The sequence below is a fragment of the Oreochromis aureus genome, linkage group 9, assembly GCF_013358895.1.
Source record: "Oreochromis aureus strain Israel breed Guangdong linkage group 9, ZZ_aureus, whole genome shotgun sequence".
NCBI lineage: Eukaryota > Metazoa > Chordata > Actinopteri > Cichliformes > Cichlidae > Oreochromis > Oreochromis aureus.
Window position 1 is genome coordinate 32722935 of NC_052950.1, and position 21034 is coordinate 32743968.

General features: G+C 40.1%; 1 protein-coding gene across 1 annotated transcript; it reads right to left on the minus strand.

Moving 5' to 3' along the window:
- Positions 1-9651: 9651 nt before the first annotated feature.
- On the minus strand, positions 9652-13313 carry LOC120441764 (gastrula zinc finger protein XlCGF49.1-like). The gene is made up of 3 exons (XM_039617155.1): positions 13296-13313; positions 11744-12340; positions 9652-11602 (listed from the first exon to the last, which is right to left on the minus strand). Exons 1-3 carry the CDS (start codon positions 13311-13313, stop codon positions 11396-11398), a joined length of 822 nt encoding a protein of 273 aa, XP_039473089.1. The 3' UTR covers positions 9652-11395.
- Positions 13314-21034: the final 7721 nt, after the last annotated feature.

Below are 21034 nucleotides of genomic sequence, written 5' to 3' on the forward strand. Positions count from 1 at the left end.
TATTTAATTCCATCTTAATATTGTGTTTGTTGTTTGTATTGATGATTTTTCATGGTTTGTAAAACATTCCTCAGGTTACAAAGAAAATGTGAGAAAACTTTGAAGAGTGAAACCAGAACATGATTAAATCTTGTGTCTTAAAACACAGAGCAGCTCTCTGTGAACAGTGTGAAATCTAAAGGTCCAAACTGTTCTCTACATTCAGTCTAGTTTCTAGTTTTTTGATATGCTTTAATAAATAATTAATAGATTATTACTCATTCATTTGAATTCAGGATTGAAATTATTTCACCACTATGCATATCTGATATGATATCATAGAAAATCAAACAGCTGGAATCACTGCAGCTTATTTAAATCTGTAGAAGTTGTGCTTCATGATGAATACACAGTATGTGATTGTTTTATTGTCATTTAACAGAAATGCTGCTTTTCATGAGTCACTGAAGCCAGTTTTCCTGTGAGGAAAGAAATGCCATGTGACACCAAACAATATTTACAAAGGAGTCTCAGGGTCACATGAAGGTAAAATAATGTTTTATCAGTTTTTACACTATTGGTCCAAGGGACCTGTGAACCCGATCTAACAGAGGTGCTTCATTCAGTTTCAGAAGATCTTGCAGGAGATGGGAAATAAACTCCCTAGGGTTAGAAGTCTCCAAACCCTCGGGGATGCCAATAAAGCGAATATTATTGCGCCTTGATCTTCCTTCTAGATCCTCACATTTAGCTTGCAGTTGTCTGACCTCCTCCGTTAGAACACTTACAGCAGATTGAAGAGAAGTCAGGTCGTCACTGCAGGTTGTAGCTGAAAGCTCCAAATCTTTAATGGTGGTCCCTTGAGCATTAACGGTGGCCTGTAGGATGGTTATAGCAGCTTTAAACTCAGCCTTCACAGATGATATTTCTGACCGCAGTGTATGGGTCACCGTATCGATCTTGCATTCAAGCTTGTCGCAGATGTCCCATTTCAGAGCCTCCAATGCTCTGGCAAATGTGACTTCGCCGAGCGGTGCGCCCGCACCCTGCTCGTGGCTGCTCTCCATGATAGCCACGTCACGCTGAGATTCGCGACCCAGCTCCGGGCTCTGTGAACCACCCGCTACCGGCCTGACCCGTTTTCGACGTTGCTCCCTCTTATCTGCCATTATACAAAAAAAAGAGAATAAAGGGCAAATGGTGGGACTTTTAGTAGGAGAACTTGATTGTCCGGACGCAGCCGCTGACGGTCGCCACAGCCAACCAGGAAGGAAACTCCTCATGCCTTTCCCAGAAGTTGTCCAAAGTAGGTTTCCGACCTCAGAGAATGAAAAAGTGAAAATAAATAAACAAGCGGGTACCCGGCGTGCGAAAAGGGTTATTTAGAGCCCACAGGGCTGATATAGAAAGTGCGGATGCGTCTTAAAGAATATTTTTGTCACTGCTTTGCGGAGCCCCGGAAACACGTCTTTCACACCATAGTGTCTCCTCCGACCAAGCAACAACTCTGAATGAGCACAATCGCATGTGTGTATAAAAATCACTTCTACGTATATAATCTTCAATGTTATTCATTTGGGTAAGCGACACTTTTAACACCCTCTTAAGAAGCTCTCATACAATTACAAGCTCTACCACCTTTGCCCTATATGGCTGTCTCGACATGTTTCCTATCAACTTATTCATGGCATGTCTATCTTTACAGCTTCTGCGTCACCAGTTCCTACACAAAGACAAAGCAAACTGTGTTTCACCTCTACCCTAGAATTAAATCTTTGTAATATCTGTATGTGTAAGCCTGCATCATAACCACTTATTCTAGAAATCAAAAGAAATAAAACTGTCATGTTACGGCTGTGTGCAGACAGGAATAGGACCCAAGGTGCAGACTCCGGAGACAAAAGCGGTGAACTCAAAACAGCTTTATTGCTGAACAAAGAAAATCTACAAAACCTAAACTGAAAAGAATCTAACGAAACACACACAGGGAGCCACAGGAGATACACACAGCATGAGGGACGACGCCGACACTGACTCAAAGAAACACAGGGTTTAAGTACACAGAGGAGCAATCAGAGAATGGGCAACAGGAGGGAAACACAGCTGGGGCAAATCAGGACTAACGAGACAAGGAGAGCAAAACCAGATACACTAACATGAGACATGGACTTTCAAAGTAAAACAGGAAACATAACACAGACTCACAGGCAGGCATTATAACAAAGGGAACAAAGGCGTGGGACCAGGGCAGACACAGACACTGACTGGACGTGGGGATACAGCAAACAGGGGAGACAGCAACTCAGAATCACAGACAGAAAACCAGAACACTAAAACTCTAACAGAACCCACCCAGAGAACCTAAACTAAGAATAATCCAAAAACCCAAAAAGCAAAACTAGAATATAATGAAATAACAAACTCAAAGAACCAAAACACAAACCACTGGGTCGATGACCCAGGGATCCTAACAAAAACATTTTCTACTCCTAAAATCTTCGCTAGTTTTCCCCAAAGCATATCTTTTATTCAAAGTGTCCGCAGTTTCCCTTTAAGTTTGGTGTACAGCTTCTTATGAACACCGGCATTTTATCTTCTACACAGGATTCAGTTCATTTTAATCCTTTAACTTAAACATGAAAATAACAATTTCTGCCTCAGTTTTACCATATCTCAATTATCAAAAACCCCAAAAGTCAAAAAATGATCCTAAAACCCATTTCAAATTAAACCTTAAATCCCCTTTTGACACATCTTATGTGTCACAAACTCAAAATGCTTCACCTGAGCTTAGGAAATTTAAAGAAAAAGGTTAGTCATATCATTTCTCAAAACACCTCAGCAATCCTCCTCTCAGGTATATCTGCTCCAGCCCTGCAAACCTGTGTTTAAGGAATGAAATCAATTTAATCATCATGTCAAATCTTTTCAAACTCTTGGCTCCATCCAGAGCCTGCATCCTTGGAACTTCCTAGAACAAAACCTGTGTGTTAACCTGAACTTCACATTTCATACTCAGTTTTCCCCACTTATGATCCAATCTGTGTTATAAGAAAGAAAACTTAAAACAGAACAGTTATCAGTCATGTGTTTAACCTTAGTCCAGTCTTTATCTCTGTGTCCAGTCGGTCCAACTTTTAGTCCACATCGTCTGTCCAGTCACCGTCCATTTACATACATTCACTCACACGCATTCACACCAGGTATTGCTGATAGTGGAGACTCCTGTGCAAATAATCAGATTCAGGGAATTCATCCAATGTTGGAGCAATCGTAGGAGGGGTCATTGTAGTTTTAGCCTTATTAGTAACTCTCCTGGTACTGTGGAATAATCAGGTAAAAAGACATTTTACACACAGTATTTAATTCCATCTTAATATTGTGTTTGTTGTTTTTATTGATGATTTTTCATGGTTTGTAAAACATTCGTCAGGTTACAAAGAAAATGTGAGAAAACTTTGAAGAGTGAAACCAGAACATGATTAAATCTTATGTCTTAAAACACAGAGCAGCTCTCTGTGAACAGTGTGAAATCTAAAGGTCCAAACTGTTCTCTACATTCAGTCTAGTTTCTAGTTTTTTGATATGCTTTAATAAATAATTAATAGATTATTACTAATTCATTTGAATTCAGGATTGAAATTATTTCACCACTATGCATATCTGATATGATATCATAGAAAATCAAACAGCTGGAATCACTGCAGCTTATTTAAATCTGTAGAAGTTGTGCTTCATGATGAATACACAGTATGTGATTGTTTTTATTGTCATTTAACAGAAATGCTGCTTTTCATGAATCACTGAAGCCAGTTTTCCTGTGAGGAAAGAAATGCCATGTGACACCAAACAATATTTACAAAGGAGTCTCAGGGTCACATGAAGGTAAAATAATGTTTTATCAGTTTTTACACTAAAAGTGTCCCACAGATGCTGCGACTTTTGTCCAAACTGCAGTATTAGTGTAAAACCTCAACAAGCAGACAGTGAGGACTTTGATGCTGGGAAGGAAACAGAAAGAAGAGTCTGTCTGCTGAATTCAAACTGGGAGCTGGTTCCACAGGAGAGGATTCTGAAAGCTGAAGGCTCTGCCTCCCATTCTAGTTTTAAAGACTGGGAATCACCAGTACGACTGCAGTCTGACAGCGACGTGCTCTGTTGGGATCATACGGTACTATACGGTTATTAAGATGTGATGGGGCCTGATTATTCAAGGTGTTGCATGTGAAAATGTGTTGAACAATTTCTTTGATAAGTTTGAATACTGTAATTGTTTCTGATTATATTCTCAGATTTTCCCTGCTGGTTCTTACATATCACCCAATATTTTTAATCTCAAGCTTCTTGGATTAACTGGATGTTTATTTGGCAGTTTTAGAACAACCTGATTATAAATGAATTACAACAGTCAAGCCTGGAAATAAAACGAGATAAATGTGAACAAAATCTAATTCTAAAGCAGACTTTCACCAACTCTGCACTAAAATTTGCAGTTTTACATGAAATATCAACTTTATATTGACATTTTTACATTGGTGTTGAAATATTTTTATCATCTGTAATTATTTTTCGATGTAAATCTCAAAGCAGTATTAATATGTTCAGTTTAATGAGTACAGTTTACTTTAGATTTTTAAATATTTTAAAAACATCTTCAATGCCAACTTTGAATGCTCACATTGTTCCTGGAATCAAATTAGGAGCTGAAATAATTTTGTCTCTCATGTAAACTCAACAGGAACTTTCATAGATGGAAAACCTGCTTTAGATCTGTTTTTTGAAGTCATCTAACTCGTGATTTCAGTGTGAATGGTACCACAGTTTGAGCACTTTGCATGGATGTTTTTATGTATCAGACTCTTGTTTCTACTCTGGATTTAATCAGTAAAGACAAAAGCAGGGATAGATGAACTGGAACAGAGGCAGCTGCTTTGTAAGTGACCAGTACAGTCGTGGCCAAAAGTTTTGAGAATGACACAAATAGTTTTCACAAAGTTTGCTGCTAAACTGCTTTTAGATCTTTGTTGTCAGTTGTTTCTGTGATGAACTGAAATATAATTACAAGCACTTCATATGTTTCAAAGGCTTTTATCGACAATTACATGACATTTATGCAAAGAGTCAGTATTTGCAGTGTTCAATTCAATTTTATTTATATAGCGCCAAATCACAACAAAAGTCACCTCAAGGCGCTTTATATTGTACAGTAGATAGCACAATAATAAATACAGAGAAAAACCCAACAATCATATGAACCCCTATGAGCAAGCACTTTGGCGACAGTGGGAAGGAAAAACTCCCTTTTAACAGGAAGAAACCTCCGGCAGAACCAGGCTCAGGGAGGGGCGGCCATCTGCTGCGACCGGCTGGGGTGAGAGAAGGAAAACAGGATGACAGACATGCTGTGGAAGAGAGACAGAGATTAATAACAGATATGATTCGATGCAGAGAGGTCTATTAACACATAGTGAGTGAGAAAGGTGACTGGAAAGGAAAAACTCAATGCATCATGGGAATCCCCGGCAGCCTACGTCTATTGCAGCATAACTAAGGGAGGATTCAGGGTCACCTGGTCCAGCCCTAACTATATGCTTTAGCAAAAGGGAAAGTTTTAAGCCTAATCTTGAAAGTAGAGATAGTGTCTGTCTCCCGAATCCAAACTGGAAGCTGGTTCCACAGAAGAGGGGCCTGAAAACTGAAGGCTCTGCCTCCCATTCTACTTTTAAATACTCTAGGAACAACAAGTAAGCCTGCAGTGTGAGAGCGAAGTGCTCTAATAGGGTGATATGGTACTACAAGGTCATTAAGATAAGATGGAGCCTGATTATTTAAGACCTTGTATGTGAGGAGCAGGATTTTGAATTCAATTCTGGATTTAACAGGAAGCCAATGAAGGGAAGCCAAAACAGGAGAAATCTGCTCTCTCTTTCTAGTCCCTGTCAGGACCCTTGCTGCAGCATTTTGGATCAGCTGAAGGCTTTTCAGCGAGTTTTTAGGACATCCTGTTAATAATGAATTACAGTAGTCCAGCCTGGAAGTAATAAATGCATGAACTAGTTTTTCAGCGTCACTCTGAGACAGGATATTTCTAACTTTAGAGATGTTGCGCAAATGGAAGAAAGCAGTCTTACATATTTGTTTAATATGTGCGTTGAAGGACATGTCCTGGTCAAAAATGACTCAAGGTTCCTCACAGCGTTACTGGAGGCCAAGGTAATGCCATCCAGAGTAAGAATCTGGTTAGATACCATATTTCTAAGATTTTCAGGGCCAAGTACAATAACCTCAGTTTTATCTGAATTAAGAAGCAGAAAGTTAGCGGCCATCCAGGTCTTTATGTCTTTAAGGCATTCCTGCAGTTTAACTAATTGGTGTGTGTTACCTGGCTTCATGGATAGATAGAGCTGCGTGTCATCTGCATAGCAGTGAAAATTTATGCTATGTCTTCTAATGATGCTGCCTAGGGGGAGCATGTATAATGTAAATAGAATTGGTCCTAGCACTGAACCCTGTGGAACTCCATAATTGAGCTTAGTGTGTGAAGAGGACTCTCCATTTACTTGAACAAACTGGAGTCTATTAGATAGATATGATACAAACCACTGCAGTGCAGTACCTGTAATACCTACAGCATGTTCTAATCGCTCTAATAGGATATTATGATCAACAGTATCAAACGCAGCACTAAGGTCTAGCAGGACAAGCACAGAGATGAGTCCACTGTCAGAGGCCATAAGAAGATCATTTGTAACCTTCACTAAAGCTGTTTCTGTGCTGTGCTGAGCTCTGAAACCTGACTGAAACGCTTCAAATAAGCCATTCCTCTGCAGATGATCTGTTAGCTGTTTGACAACTACTCTTTCAAGGATTTTTGATATGAAAGGAAGGTTGGAGATTGGCCAATAATTAGCTAAGACTGCTGGGTCTAGAGATGCTTTTTAAGTAAAGGTTTAACTACAGCCACCTTGAAGGCCTGTGGTACATAGCCGATTATTAGAGATAGGTTGATCATATTTAAGATTGAAGAATTAATTAATGGCAGGACTTCTTTGAGCAGTTTTGTAGGAATGGGGTCTAAAAGACACGTTGATGGTTTGGAGGAATTAATTATTGAAGTTAACTCAGAAAGATCAATTGGAGAAAAGAGTCTAACTTAACATCAATGGTACTAAAAGTAGCTGTAGATAATATTACATCTGTGGGATGATTATTGGTAATTTTTTCTCTAATGATAAAATGTTATTTGTGAAGAAGTTCATGAAGTCATTACTAGTTAACGTTAAAGGGATGGTTGGCTCAGTAGAGCTCTGACTTTTGTCAGCCTGGCTACAGTGCTGAAGAGAAACCTGGGGTTGTTCTTATTTTCTTCAATCAGTGACGAATAGTAAGATGTTCTGGCTTTATGGAGGGCTTTCTTATAAAGCAGCAAACTATTTCTCCAGGCTAAATGATGATCCTCTAAATTTGTGACACGCCATTTCCTCTCCAGCTTACGAGTTATCTGCTTTAGGCTACGTGTTTGAGAATTATACCACGGAGTCAGGTACTTCTGATTTGAGACCTTAGTTTTCACAGGAGCTACAGTATCCAGAGTCGTACGTAGTGAGGAGGTAAAATTATTAACAAGATAATCGACCTCTGTTGGAGTAGCGTTCAGTTAGCTGCTCTGCTCTATGTTGGTACAGGGCATTGAAGATGATAACAGTGGGTGGATTATATTCTTAAACTTAGTTACAGCACTTTCAGAAAGACATCTACTTTGATAAAGTCTACTCTCCACTGCTGTGTAAAAGTAGTGTTGGCCCTACTTTTTCAGGACCTCTGCAATTCAACAGGGCATGCTCTCAATCACCTTCTGGGTCAAATCCTGACTGATAGCAGCCCAATCTGTCATAATCACTTCTTAGAGTTTGTCAGAATTAGTGGGCTTTTGTTTGTCCGCCCGCCTCTTGAGGATTGACCACAAATTATCAGTGGGATTAAGATTCCAGGCCACGGACCCAAAATTTCAACGTTTTGGTCTCCGAGCCACTTAGTCATCACTTTTGCCTTATGGCACGGTGCTCCATCGTGCTGGAAAATGCATTGTTCTTCACCAAACTGTTGTTGGATTGTTGGAAGAAGTTGCTGTTGGAGGCTGTTCTGGTACCATTCTTTATTCATGGCTGTGTTTTTGGGCAAAATTGTGAGTGAGCCCACTCCCTTGGATGAGAAGCAACCCCACACATGAATGGTCTCAGGATGCTTTACTGTTGGCATGACACAGGACTGATGGTAGCGCTCACCTTTTCTTCTCCAGACAAGCCTTTTTCCAGATGCCCCAAACAATCGGAAAGAGGCTTCATTGGAGAATATGACTTTGCCCCAGTCCTCAGCAGTCCATTCACCATACTTTCTGTAGAAGATCAATCTGTCCCTGATGTGTTTTTTGGAGAAAAGTGGCTTCTTTGCTGCCTTCTTGACACCAGGCCATCTTCCAAAAGTCTTCGCCTTACTGTGCATGCAGATGCGCTCACATCCGCAGCTGAATCCTCTTTAGGAGACGATCCCGGCGCTTGCTGGACTTTCTGGACGCCCTGAAGCCTTCTTATCAAGAATTGAACGTCTTTCCTTGAAGTTCTTGATGATCCTACAAATTGTTGATTTAGGTGCAGTCTTAGTAGCCACAATATTCTTGCCTGTGAAGCCAATTTTCATGCAACGCAATGATGGCTGCACACGTTTCTTTGCAGGTTAACAATGGAAGAACAATGATTTCAAGCATCACCCTCCATTTAACATGTCAGGTCTGCCATTCTAACACAATCAGCCTGACATGATGATCTCCAGCCTTGTGCTGAGTTAAGAAGACGATTACTGAAATGGTCTCAGCAGGTCCTTTATTGACAGCAATGAAATGCAGTGGTAAGGGTTTTTTGGGATTAAGTTAACTTTCATGGCAAAGAAGGACGATGCAATTCATCTGATCACTCTTCATAACATTCTGGAGTGCATGCAAATTGCTATTATAAAAACTTAAGCAACAACTTTTCCAATTTCCAATATTTATGTAATTCTCACCACGACTCTTGAAAGAATCACATCCTGACTCACTATTGATCACATCTGGACGTTCACTCGGAGAGACTCTGCTTCAGTTATAAATACAATGGGTGCCCCCATCAGCTCATTAAAGGGGGTACCCATGAAAACCATTCATGGCGTTTTCAAGAGAATTTAAATATTTTAGTCAGCTTTCTGTTTTACATTTCAGTCATTTCATATGAAATATGTCTGTTTAATGTGAGGTAGACGTGGACACTGACTTTGTTGCTCCTTGGCTGTTATGGTACAGTGCAGCTTTTTGAGTTTATTATCTAACACTTAATGAAAACACTTATTCAAAAAATATTTTTGTTTATAATTATTTTTATTATATTTTGTTGTATATATATTTTTGCCAAATACAGTATGTTTCACACTGTCAGGTCTGGTCTCTGTTGTTGATTATGTTCTATAGATTTAAATATCTTAGACATTTTATTTTTTGTATCACCACCTGGTAAATCAGTCCAACTATAATCCAAGTGTGATTTTGGAGGATTGACAGACAGTGTTTTTGTTTTCACAAGCAACAGAGTTGTGCAAAAATAGAATAACATAAAACAAGCAAAATATAAGGATGGCTAAATCTTTTCCTTGGATAAAGCTCGATGTCAAGCAAACAACTACGGGATACAACTGAAATACTTATTCACAACATCTTAATTATATACGTAAAATAAGACAACCGAAACATGTCGAACCCCAGAAGCAGGTACTATTTAATATACAAAACCTGAGAAACAGATGAAAGGCTGCTGAACACGGATGCACAGCAGGCGAGGAGGAGCTCCGTGGATAGATTCATGTTTATATAACTGCTCGATCATATATTCAGTCAGAAGTAAAACTTCACTTTCCAAGGATCAGGTCTCCAGAGGAAACGCCTCACTCCAGCTGACAGAGGTGAACATTCAGGATGAGGGGAGATACCAGTGCCACACCAGCACCATCAGTGAAATGTTCATCATCCTGAACGTGGAAGGTAACAAAACTCTTTTTAAAAAGACAGGAAAGACTAAAGCTGCCACATTTACAACCTACGCAAGAAACTGAACCACAAACAACCTGAAACAACATCATGAACTCGTATTATTAACTAAATAATTATAACAGTCTGAGTTGTTACTACAATACCTAATCAGTGATGTGGTTATTCAGCATTGTCATTACCAAATCATATGACCTCTGACCTTTGACTTATAGTTGTTAAAGTGTGTCAGAGGAATTCAGCTGAGAGCCAAAAGGACTTTCTGAGGTTTGAAGCCCCGAGGCCTGTCTGTGACACCAGGACTGATCCAGTCATTTTATCACACTTCAAATACATAAAGAATACATGACATGTTACATCATTAATCATTATCTGTATTTAGAAATGCTGTGTCAAAACACTAAGACAAATGTTATATTTTACTGTGGTCTGAGATTCATGTTTACATGATTTTTGTTCAATTAAATCATGTTAACATGAAATAAACAGAAAAGGAAAATTGTGACAACAAAATCTCTTTCTGACTTCTTTAGAAATATATTTTTCTTTTATTGTTAGATATTTTCCAGCTCCAGTCCGTAAAGTTAATCTCCAACAAGTAGGACAAAGGATCACCTGCAGCTCAGACGGGATCTACCCTCAACCTGAGCTCACCTGCTCCACCAGCCCTTCATCCAGCATCACCAACAACAACACAACAGCCCATCAGACTGACCAGCAGCTTTCCAGCATCAGCAGTTCTCTGATGCTTCCAAACAGTGACATGGATCTGAATTACATCTGTGCAGTCAGCACTGGCAGAAACAGTAAGAGAGCAACCTTCAGAAAAAGAGATTATACATCCATCTAGTGGAACATTTTCATCAGATCTTTACAGGAGATTCCATCTGAACTCTGTGGAGCCTGATCTCAAGGGTTTTAAGTCTGACACTGAAACCAGAGGATCTTTCTGTCTCTTCAGATTCACTGTGATCCAGTGATGGGAGTGATTTCAGCCTTGAGTGATCACGCTGATGTTTGCACAGAGCAGACAATGAGGTGAATGTTTGGGCACATTGGTAACAGTGAAACAGTTTATTAGTAACGTGGGATCGTTTGTGTTTGGAGTATGATCTGAGATTCCTGAAAGTCTTGTCACACTGGTCACAGCTGTAGTTTCCTTCCATGTGTGTACGTTCATGATCGTTACGACTACTTGAACATGAGAGGCTTTTGTCACAGTGTCTGCACTTGTATGGTTTCTCTCCTGTGTGGACTCGTTTGTGTCTTTTAAGGGTGACTGCAGTGGTGAAGGATGACCCACACTGATCACAGACGTGCTTTTTAACCCCACTGTGAATCAGTTCATGTCGTTTTTAACTCAGTTGGTGTGGGGAAGCCTCTCCCACATTCTTTGCAGTATTTCAGTTTGTCTCCAGTGTGTCGACGTTGATGTCTTCTTAGGTTGCCTTGCCAATTGAAAGTTTTTCCACAGAGGTCACAGCGAAAGTCTTTCCCACCACCACAGTGATGACAGGGTTGAGAACTGGATCCATCTGTGTCGCTCTGCTTCTAAACAAAGACACAAAGACAGTGTAAGTCAGTCCTTCAACATTTTTATCCTGAACGTCGCCTGAAATAAAGAGCATCTCTGCAGACGTCCCATTACATTTGACTGTTTCAGTTAACACAGATAACAATATAAATACATACCTCACAGTAACTGCACTTGTAGAGTCTCTTTCTGGTGTGGATCTGTTGGTGTAGTCTCAGGTGATGTGGAGATTTAAAAGTCTTCTCACACAGGTCACATTTATAAGGTCGTTCCTCAGTGTGGGTCAACATGTGGCGTTTTAACTGCCTGTTGGTTGTACACTGTCTGCCACACTGATCACAGCAGTACACATCATGTCCAGTGTGAATGCGTAGGTGTATATTTCGGTGCCCTCTCTGACTGAAGGTTTTTCCACAGATGTCACAGCTGTATGCCTTAATTCCAGAGTGGGTAACTAGATGCCTCTGTAAGTGGCCACTTTGAGTAAAAGCTCTGCCACACTGATCACAGCTGTAGGCTTTAACTCCACTGTGGATGAGTTGGTGTTTTTTTAGAGCATTCTTCCAGGAAAAAGTCTTTCCACACAAGTCACAGCTGAACGGTCTCTCTCCAGTGTGGATGACCTGATGGTGTTTTAGTTTAGTCTTCCCAGTAAAATCCTTCCCACACTCGTCACAGGTGTATGTTTTCTCTCTCTTTCTTCTGTGAGGTTTGTCGGCCTCCTGAGAGCGCTGACTTCTCGCTCCATGTTGGTCCTGCAGTGACAGAGATACAAACAGAGGCAGTGAGTGAAATGCAGTCGTGGAACAAACTGAACCTTCAAACTCCCTCCATTAACACTAGTTTTAAACCTGAAGGTGGAGTGTGGCACCAAACACCTTAAAGGTCTCTTATCCCCACCTGCTGGTAGTTCTAACACATTACATCCAACCTGGTGTTAAAAATAATTCATGACTGTTCAAACGTTTCACTGTACAAAACATTGGATTAATTTTTGATTAATGGCAATTAAATGTCTTTCATTTTCAATCTATATTAATCGCATTTCAATTTGCATGAGCAAAAAAAACTCAAAAATAAAGGGAAAATATACACACTTAATGTGTTTACTGCCTGATATCGGACTACCGTTGTGGTGCTTTGGACGTATATTTTTTGGGGTGATAAAACAATATTAAGTCTATTTATACAGCAATGATCCCAATAATAATATTATTAGTATTAGTATTAATACTAATAATAATAATAATGTACTTCCACAGCATGTATTTTATCCTGTCTTCCTTTTTTCACCCCAACCGCTCTCTGCAGATGGCCCCGCCCCTCTGTGAGCATTGTTCTTCTGGAGGTTTCTTCCTGTTAAAAGGGAGTTCTTCCTTCCCACTGTCACCAAAGTGCTGCTCAAAGGGGGTCATGTGATTGTTGGGTTTTCTCTGTATGTATTATTGTAGGATCCACATTACAATATGAAGCACCTTGAGGTAACTATTGTTGTGATTTGGTGCTGTATAAATAACACTGAATTGAATTGAAAATTTAATTAATAACACTACTACTACTAATGATAATAGATTGTGACTTCTTAATGTTTGTAAACATAATTTGAAAATACATACTACATTATAATATACAACACAGTCATATAAAAGGTTGAGAGTATGAGAGTTTTAGACGTGACTGATTATTTGGTGAAACTGATATTTTCCTCACCTTCTGTGTTGAGCTCATTGTTTCCTCTGTAGTGACTCAGCTGAGTCCAGATGGCTGAAAATGTTCCTCTGCTGCTCCGTCAGACTCTTCTCCTCCTGCTGATCAGCTGGGACACAAAACAGATCTTTGTTAGGCTCCACACTGCACTGAAGAGTCAAAGTGTCTCATATGTTCATCTGACAACACAAAGTACAAATTTCACTCTGATTGCTTGTAGAAATCTTGTGAGACGTGTTGTGCTGCAAAGTGAGGAAACTCTCTCACTCACTTATACTTCAGGAGGAACTTTGTGACATTGGCTCTAATATTCTAAGCAGCCCTTTACTATGACAGGGCCAGAAAGTCCTATTTGAAGGTTTGGGAGAAGGACCATGTTAAAGGTGGATTGGGGTTTATAGAGAAAGGCGTTCAGAAGCGGAGACAGGGACTGCTACAGAGAGGCCAAGTACAGGTTCACTAAAGAGGTGGAAATTGCTAAACATCAGCACTCTGAGAAGATGCAGCAGCAGATCTCAGAGAATGACTCGGCCTCTGTGTGGAAAAGTTTTATGAATATCACCAACTACAAGCCTAAAACCCTCCACTCCACTGATGACTTGCTCTTGGCCAACACCCTTAACGACTTTTACTGCCGTTTTTGACGAGCCATCAAGCAGCCTTCACACCCCAACAGCCCCAACAATGGAGACACTTTGGACACTCATTCCCCACCTCTCCCCCACCATAGAGCCATCACCACCATCAAACACTTTACCTACAAAACCCCCTCCTCACCCCACACCATGGAGGATTCCACACCACCTTCTCCCACTACAACACTTCATATTCATGAAGCAAATGTTAGGAAGCAGTTTAAGAGTGTCAATAGAAAATTGTACTCTAGTGGTCAGTATAAGCTTTTAATGATATAAGTTTGCATATGATAGAATACTGATGTTGACCTTTTGATGACTTAGACTGTTGTCCACTACAGGACTGTTTTATAAATTCTTTCTTACAGCTGAACAAGCTGTGTTTATTTCACTCCTGCCAGGAAGAGGAGAGCTGGACACTCTTATCTGACGCTCCCTAACAAGAAGAGGGGCCGCGTCTTTCTGTATCCCACAACACACACACATACACCTGAACCACTCTTATCCTCACTCCCTACACACTAACGTTTCTCGGCCTATGAATAGACGTATTCACTGTTGTATTACTTTTGTATATAAATAAAGACAAGTGCAAGAACAGAGCGCGCATCGCAGGGCCCCCACTCTGGTGTGAGCGTTCTGTGATCGCCCTTGCAAGTAAATGCTGCAGCGTCTGTGTGTGTTTCTACCCTTAGACTCTTAGCTGAAGAAGTGTCTTTAGAATAAATCTCTTGACAAAGAGTCTGAATGCTCGGAAAGCTCCTGGCCCAGACAGTGTGTCTCCTGCCACCCTCAGACACTGTGCAAACAAGCTGGCCCCAGTGTTTTCTGGCATTTTCAAAGGACCATGTTAAAGGTGGATTGGGGTTTATACACTTTGTTATGATACAGGTAAGGCTGTAAGAGCCTGAGAAGGTGTCCTGAATGAACCTCTAAAACCAGTTTTCAGCTAACGACTCTGCTTCAGTCTGGAAAACAGCAACTACAAGTTTAAAGACTCCATCAACAATTCACACCCAGCAACAGCATGAACAGCTCCTCCTGTGGTTTCCACAAACAGGGACAGACCTGTTACTCCCCCACCCCACACTTTCAACTCCTTCAGCCCCCCAGTCCCATCACCTCCACCATTCCTAAAAGTTTGATTCTGTTCATCTGGACGTAGCTTTTGCAGTAGCAGAAACGTTTCGTCACTCATCCAAGTGACTTCTTCAGTCTAAGCTGACTGCAGGTTTCCCCAATCTTCAACAGTGCATTTGCATAATGACTGAAACGAGCACCACTGAACTCCCCAACTTTCTCTGAATGGTACTCATGGCCATTGATCAGTGGATTCAGTGCTTTCCTTCCTGCTTTGACTGCAGCTGTGTTTGACACAGGAAGACATTATTACATTCTTCACACTCTCCTGCACATTAACCACCACAATATATTTTTATTCTCTGTGCTTTCAAATATGAACACTGTTTACTTTCATCTCTGTTTCATTAGTTTTTGTTAACATCTTCCTGTGCATCACTTTACAGCAGCCACACTCATTAAAATGAGACTTTGTAGGAGTTCACTTCCTCTCATGTGTTCATCCACAGCAGCTGGACAATAAAGTTTATTGTGACCCTGATACTGCAGCAGATCGCTCTCATCCATTTCCTGTTATCACTTCAAATAGAAATGAGGCTGTAGAGGTTTGGTGCAGGCAGAAAAACACAACTGCAGGGACAATGAAAAGACTTTTCTGCTCCAACTTCTCCCAGCATGCTGAGCTAATGATTAGTTGGTGTTTTTTCTCCAAACACTCTCTCACTCTTCTCTCAACGTGTTGACATTAAACTGTGAACAGACACCGAGGAGAGCAGCAGAAGACCTCATTCAGGAGCTAAACTCAACATGAACTGAACTCACAGTAAAGTTAGCTCGGTGCTTACCTTTAGATGAGCCCACAAACCGAGAGAAACTCCGTGATGAAGCTGGAACTCTTTCCAAACACAGGAAACAGATCAGGGAGCAGAGACCCACGTGGTTCACGCTGATCTCAGCTACGATCCAGGAGACAAGGGTGGGCAGATCGATGCAGATATCGATCCAAACGTTGGTACTACTTTATTCTCTGAATGAAAAAGCAGCTCTCTGTGAAAACACCTCCTCTCATGGAACAGTCTTACTTTGCTACGCCCCTTCCTTCTTCTTCTTCTTCTTTCTTCTTACGTTTGTTTTGGCGGTTGTCAAACAACTGAAAGGTGCATTACCGCCACCTACTGGTGTGGAGTGTAAACTCATATCCTCCCAAACAATTTACTCTCTTTTAAAAACTGGAATAAGGCCTGATAACTTTCACTTCTTCAGTCCTTTTGCAGTAAATCAATAAGATCCAGTTTCATTTTATGTTACTGAGGTTTTGGATCAGTTACCTTCTCACAGTGTAATATAACATGTTCTACAGTTTCCTCTCTCTCTTTTTGAATGCTTTGAATGGAGGTTATAATCCACCATCACTGAAATGAAAGAACTGAAAGTAGGAAGTCATCAGTTCAGTTTTTGATCAATTTGAGTGTATTTTACTGTGTAGGCTGAGTTTGATTAGATGAGAGAGGTTTTCTTAGTGGTTATATTAAGCATCCCTCAAAATTTACACCCATTGGTGTCCTCGGGACCCAAAATGGTCCCCATCCAAAAGGTGATATAGCATGATCATATATGAATTAATTTTTCATTTTTTTTTTCACATCAGATCTTTTAAACAACTTCAGACCTCACCACAGATATAAAGTTTTCATTATTTTTAAATATTTTTAGGTTTTTATGGCTTTATTGTCATAAAATCCCTTTTTTTGAGGGGGACCATAATATGCAATAATTTCAAAAATTAGTTGCAAATGGAAATATTTGGCATGAGGTTATTACAGCCTTGAATGGGTAAATAATTCATAACAACATTGATTTGATTGCCTTATTATTTTTGGAGCATTAAGAGTTTCATAATTTTTTAAATATTTTTTAGGTTTTTATGGCTTTATTGTCATAAAATCCCCTGTTTTTTTTGGGGGGGGGGGACCATAATATGCAATATTTTCAAAAAATTAGTTGCAAATGGAAATATGTGGCATGAGGTTATTACAGCCTTGAATAGGTAAATAATTCATAACAACATTGATTTGGATGCATTATTATTTTTGGAACAATAACACTTTATTGCAAAAAAACAAACTGAACTGACCTGAACAAACTCAACAACTAAATAAACAAAGATGTAATTTACATTATCATACATAGCATGAACCACAAGATGGTTAGATTTTGCAGACAGGGCATATCTTATATATATCTTTGCAGCAGTTACGATAATAATGTGCTGTTTGCACAATGAGCTCTGCTTCGCTTTTGGGCGCTGCTCTTTCTCAGCAAAAGCCTCCCTAAATTGACCGTGCGCTTCATGTTGTGCGTGCGCCCGTCTGTGCATTTCGTGGCGTCTGTGCAGAAATCACGAGTGAGACAAGGCTGCAAACTATTCTCACATACTTCAAAGATGCACCTAAATAAAATAAAAAAGAAGATCATCCTCTATCTTATTGTACAGACGATGATCTTTTTCTGTCTCTCCCTCCTGTTCTGTCCCTGTGCCACTGGGAAACTGAACTGACCTGAACAAACTCAACAACAAACTGAACAAAGATCTAATTTACATTTTATATACGAACCTCTAGATGGATGGATTTTGCAGACAGGACATATCCTACCTTTTGCAGCAGTTACGATAATAATGCGCTGTTTACACGATGAGCAAACCTTCCAAGCTCCCTAAATTGACCGTAAGCGCTTCGTGTTGTGCGTGTGGCGTCAGTGCATTTCATGGCGTCTGTGCAGAAATGACTCGTAAGACAAGGCTGCAAACTATTCTCACAGACTTCAAATGTGCACTTGAATCCAAAAAGATAGAAAAGCGATCTCTCTGTCTCTCCCCGGCTCTGCTGGCGTGCCACTGGGAGAGTAAAGACTTCCCTCCCCTCTGCTCAACAAACACGTGGCTGCTTTTGCACCCTCCCTCGCTTGCTGAGAGCAAACACAAGGCTCATGTGCAAAATGAAGCAGAATAACATTGACAGAGGTTCAGAGAAAAAAAAAAAAAACGGAGCAGGCTGCCGTTGTTCACTTTTCCTCATCACAGATGAGGATGACTCAGAGTACAGACAGTGGACTCTGGACTTTGTGGACTGGTGTCAGCAGAACCACCTGCTGATCAACGCCGGAAAACCAAGGAGTTGGTGGTGGACTTCGGAGCGCAGACCCACCACACTGACACCGGTGAACATCCAGGGAGTGGACATTGAGATAGTGGACTCTTATAGGTACCTGGGTGTTCACCTGAATAATAAACTGGACTGGAGCCACAACACTGATGCTCTTTACAGGAAGGGTCAGAGCAGACTCTACCTGCTGAGGCGGCTGAGGTCATTTGGAGTACAGGGGCGCTTTTAAAGACCTTCTATGACTCTGTGGTGGCATCTGTCATTTTTACAGTGTGGTATGTTGGAGCAGCGGTTTATCGGCAGCTGAGAGGAAGAGGTTGGATAAACTCATCAGGAAGGCCAGCTCTGTTCTGGGATGCACCCTGGACCCAGTGCAGGTGGTGGGAGACAGAAGGACTCTGGCCAAAATAACATCTCTGATGGACAGAGTCTCCCACCCATGCATGGAAATGTTGCTGAACTGCAGAGCTGCTTCAGTGACAGACTGCTGCATCCTAGATGCATGAAGGAGCGTTTCCGCAGGTCCTTCCTCCCTGCAGCTGTCAGACTGTACAATCAGAACTGCTCCCAACAAACATAGATGTTTACATCAGCACTGTAACAACTTCTACTGTTATAACTTGCACATTACTTTTCTCAGCTTATATAGACACTAACTTATTGGAAGTTACATGTCTACTTTTTAATGCACAGGTACAATAAACAATCTGCACTTTTCTAATTATTCTAAATATTCTTAACTATTTAAACATCTTTCAGTATCCTGCTATGTTTGCACACTATGTGTACGCTAATTTAAACAACTGTACTGTACTCTGCTCTGATAACTATTGTCCATGATGTAAATATGTAAAAATTGTGCTTCTGTTTTGTGTCCTGTTCTGTTTGTATATGTGTGTTTTTTTGCTGCTGATACAACCAAATTTCCCCTTGTGGGACAATTAAAGGATTATTCTATTCTATTCTATTCTATTCAAGGAGGTGGCTCTACGGGCCGTTTTGTTCGCGACCGACACACACACACACACACACACACACACACACACAGTATATATATATTCTCAATCACATTCACACCACTCTCTTATATCAGTTCCACTACATCAAGACTATTTTATGGTGGTTAGCCGTTTTATTGCCATGTATTTTGCATAGTAAGATAACCATGTCCTGCATTCAAAACCACTGAAAATGTCTATGGTGGTGCTGTGCCTAATATTTTGCTCATTTGATCCAAAACCTATTTTTCCTTTATTTTGAAGGCAGAGGCTTAGATCCATTAGGTATTCACGAGAAAAGCATTATCACATGTCAGGATTACAGTATATCGAAAATATGTGATTATAATGGGAGTCAATGGGGCCCAAAATGGTACAAGGGATGTCAAAGGTAGTACATATGTTTATCTCCTTTACTATACACCACACCATAGAGGGGATCATTGAATTTCAAAAATAATCCTAAAATACACATCCTGGCCAAGTTTCATGCAACTAGTCTTTAAAATGACTGACATATTGAGAATCCAAAATCCAAAGTTACCCAAAATGGTCCCTTTTTTCACGAGGACGCTCATTAAATAGTTTTTTTATTTTTATTTTTATTAATGCATGTGTGTATTTTCTATTATATACAGCACTAATTTACAATGGGAGTTTGAAGGTGTGTTATTGCAGGGTAAATGTCATTTAGAGCTTTGTAAAAATATTCTAATAATATCTTTTTTTTAACAGGAGTGACTGATTTTAAAAATGGGATTCTTTATGTCTGTGTAATATTTCATTAATCTCTGTTATTTCTCTCTATACTCAACCTTGTACATACATCAAATATTATAAATCTTACTTTGATAAATATTTAGATCTTCACACATTTCAGGGTCCAAGTGTGAGTTGACTGAAGTGTTTGTTTTTATCCCCACAACATCCTAAACATTTTACTGTTATGCATAAACGGGAGCGAAAAATCTAAAACATGATATATGCATTACCGTCTTCAGCCTCTAGGGGGGATTATTGTTCAGGAAGTACATTCTCCTCTGACAAGCTGCTCAAAGCGCTTCTCTAACCAAAGACTGTAAATAGACAACATAAAAGTTTAGAAACAGTAAAACAAAACAGATTCACAGAAGCCAAAGTGATACTAAACATACAGCACTGACAGTGATGACAGACAACATTACAGGTCAGTTTCAAAAACAATAACACTAATACAGGGTTAAAGTTTATGAAACTGATGAAAGATTTTATTACCTTTTAAAGTACTAGTACTATTCGAAATACACAACCTGAGAAACACAGAGGAAAGGCTGCTGAACAAAGATGCACAGCAGGTTAGGAGGATCTCGATGGAAATTAGCAAATAATGCTTTTCAGCACATTTCCCAAACTGTATCGATACTGTGTCGACACAGTGTTGCTGTTTTGCTCCATACTGACACCCCCTGCTGGACCTTAAATATCATTGCAGGCAACTGACTTGAGAGTAGTGATGGGCAGATGAAGCTTCATGAAGCACTGAAGCTTTTCATCCAATTGGTTCACTCCAGCGCAAAGCTTCTTGAAGCTTCATTTGCTCTAGTAGGACATCTACTGGACGTAAAAATATTAGTTGGCATGAATTTGAAGAGTGTGGCATTTTGCACACAGCCTGTAAATGTCAACAACAAAAGGAGTGTGTAAAACATGTATATTGTAGTTATGGCAGAATACTGTGTATATTTATGCTGGCAGTATGGAAAATGATTATTTGGAAATGCTTAAAATGGAAATGATCATTTACTGTGAGGTGAGGTGTGGTTGGGGTGTGGACAGCTACACACTGAGGCTTTGAGCCTCAGTCCTGCCTGTTCACATTTTATTCT

Excerpts from the sequence above, each read along its gene's own strand:
- LOC120441764 (XM_039617155.1), bottom strand. Across the intron at positions 11,603-11,743 it reads ACAAGTGCAGTTACTGTGAG|AAGCAGAGCGACACAGATGG; the intron begins GTATGTATTTAT and ends GTCTTTGTTTAG.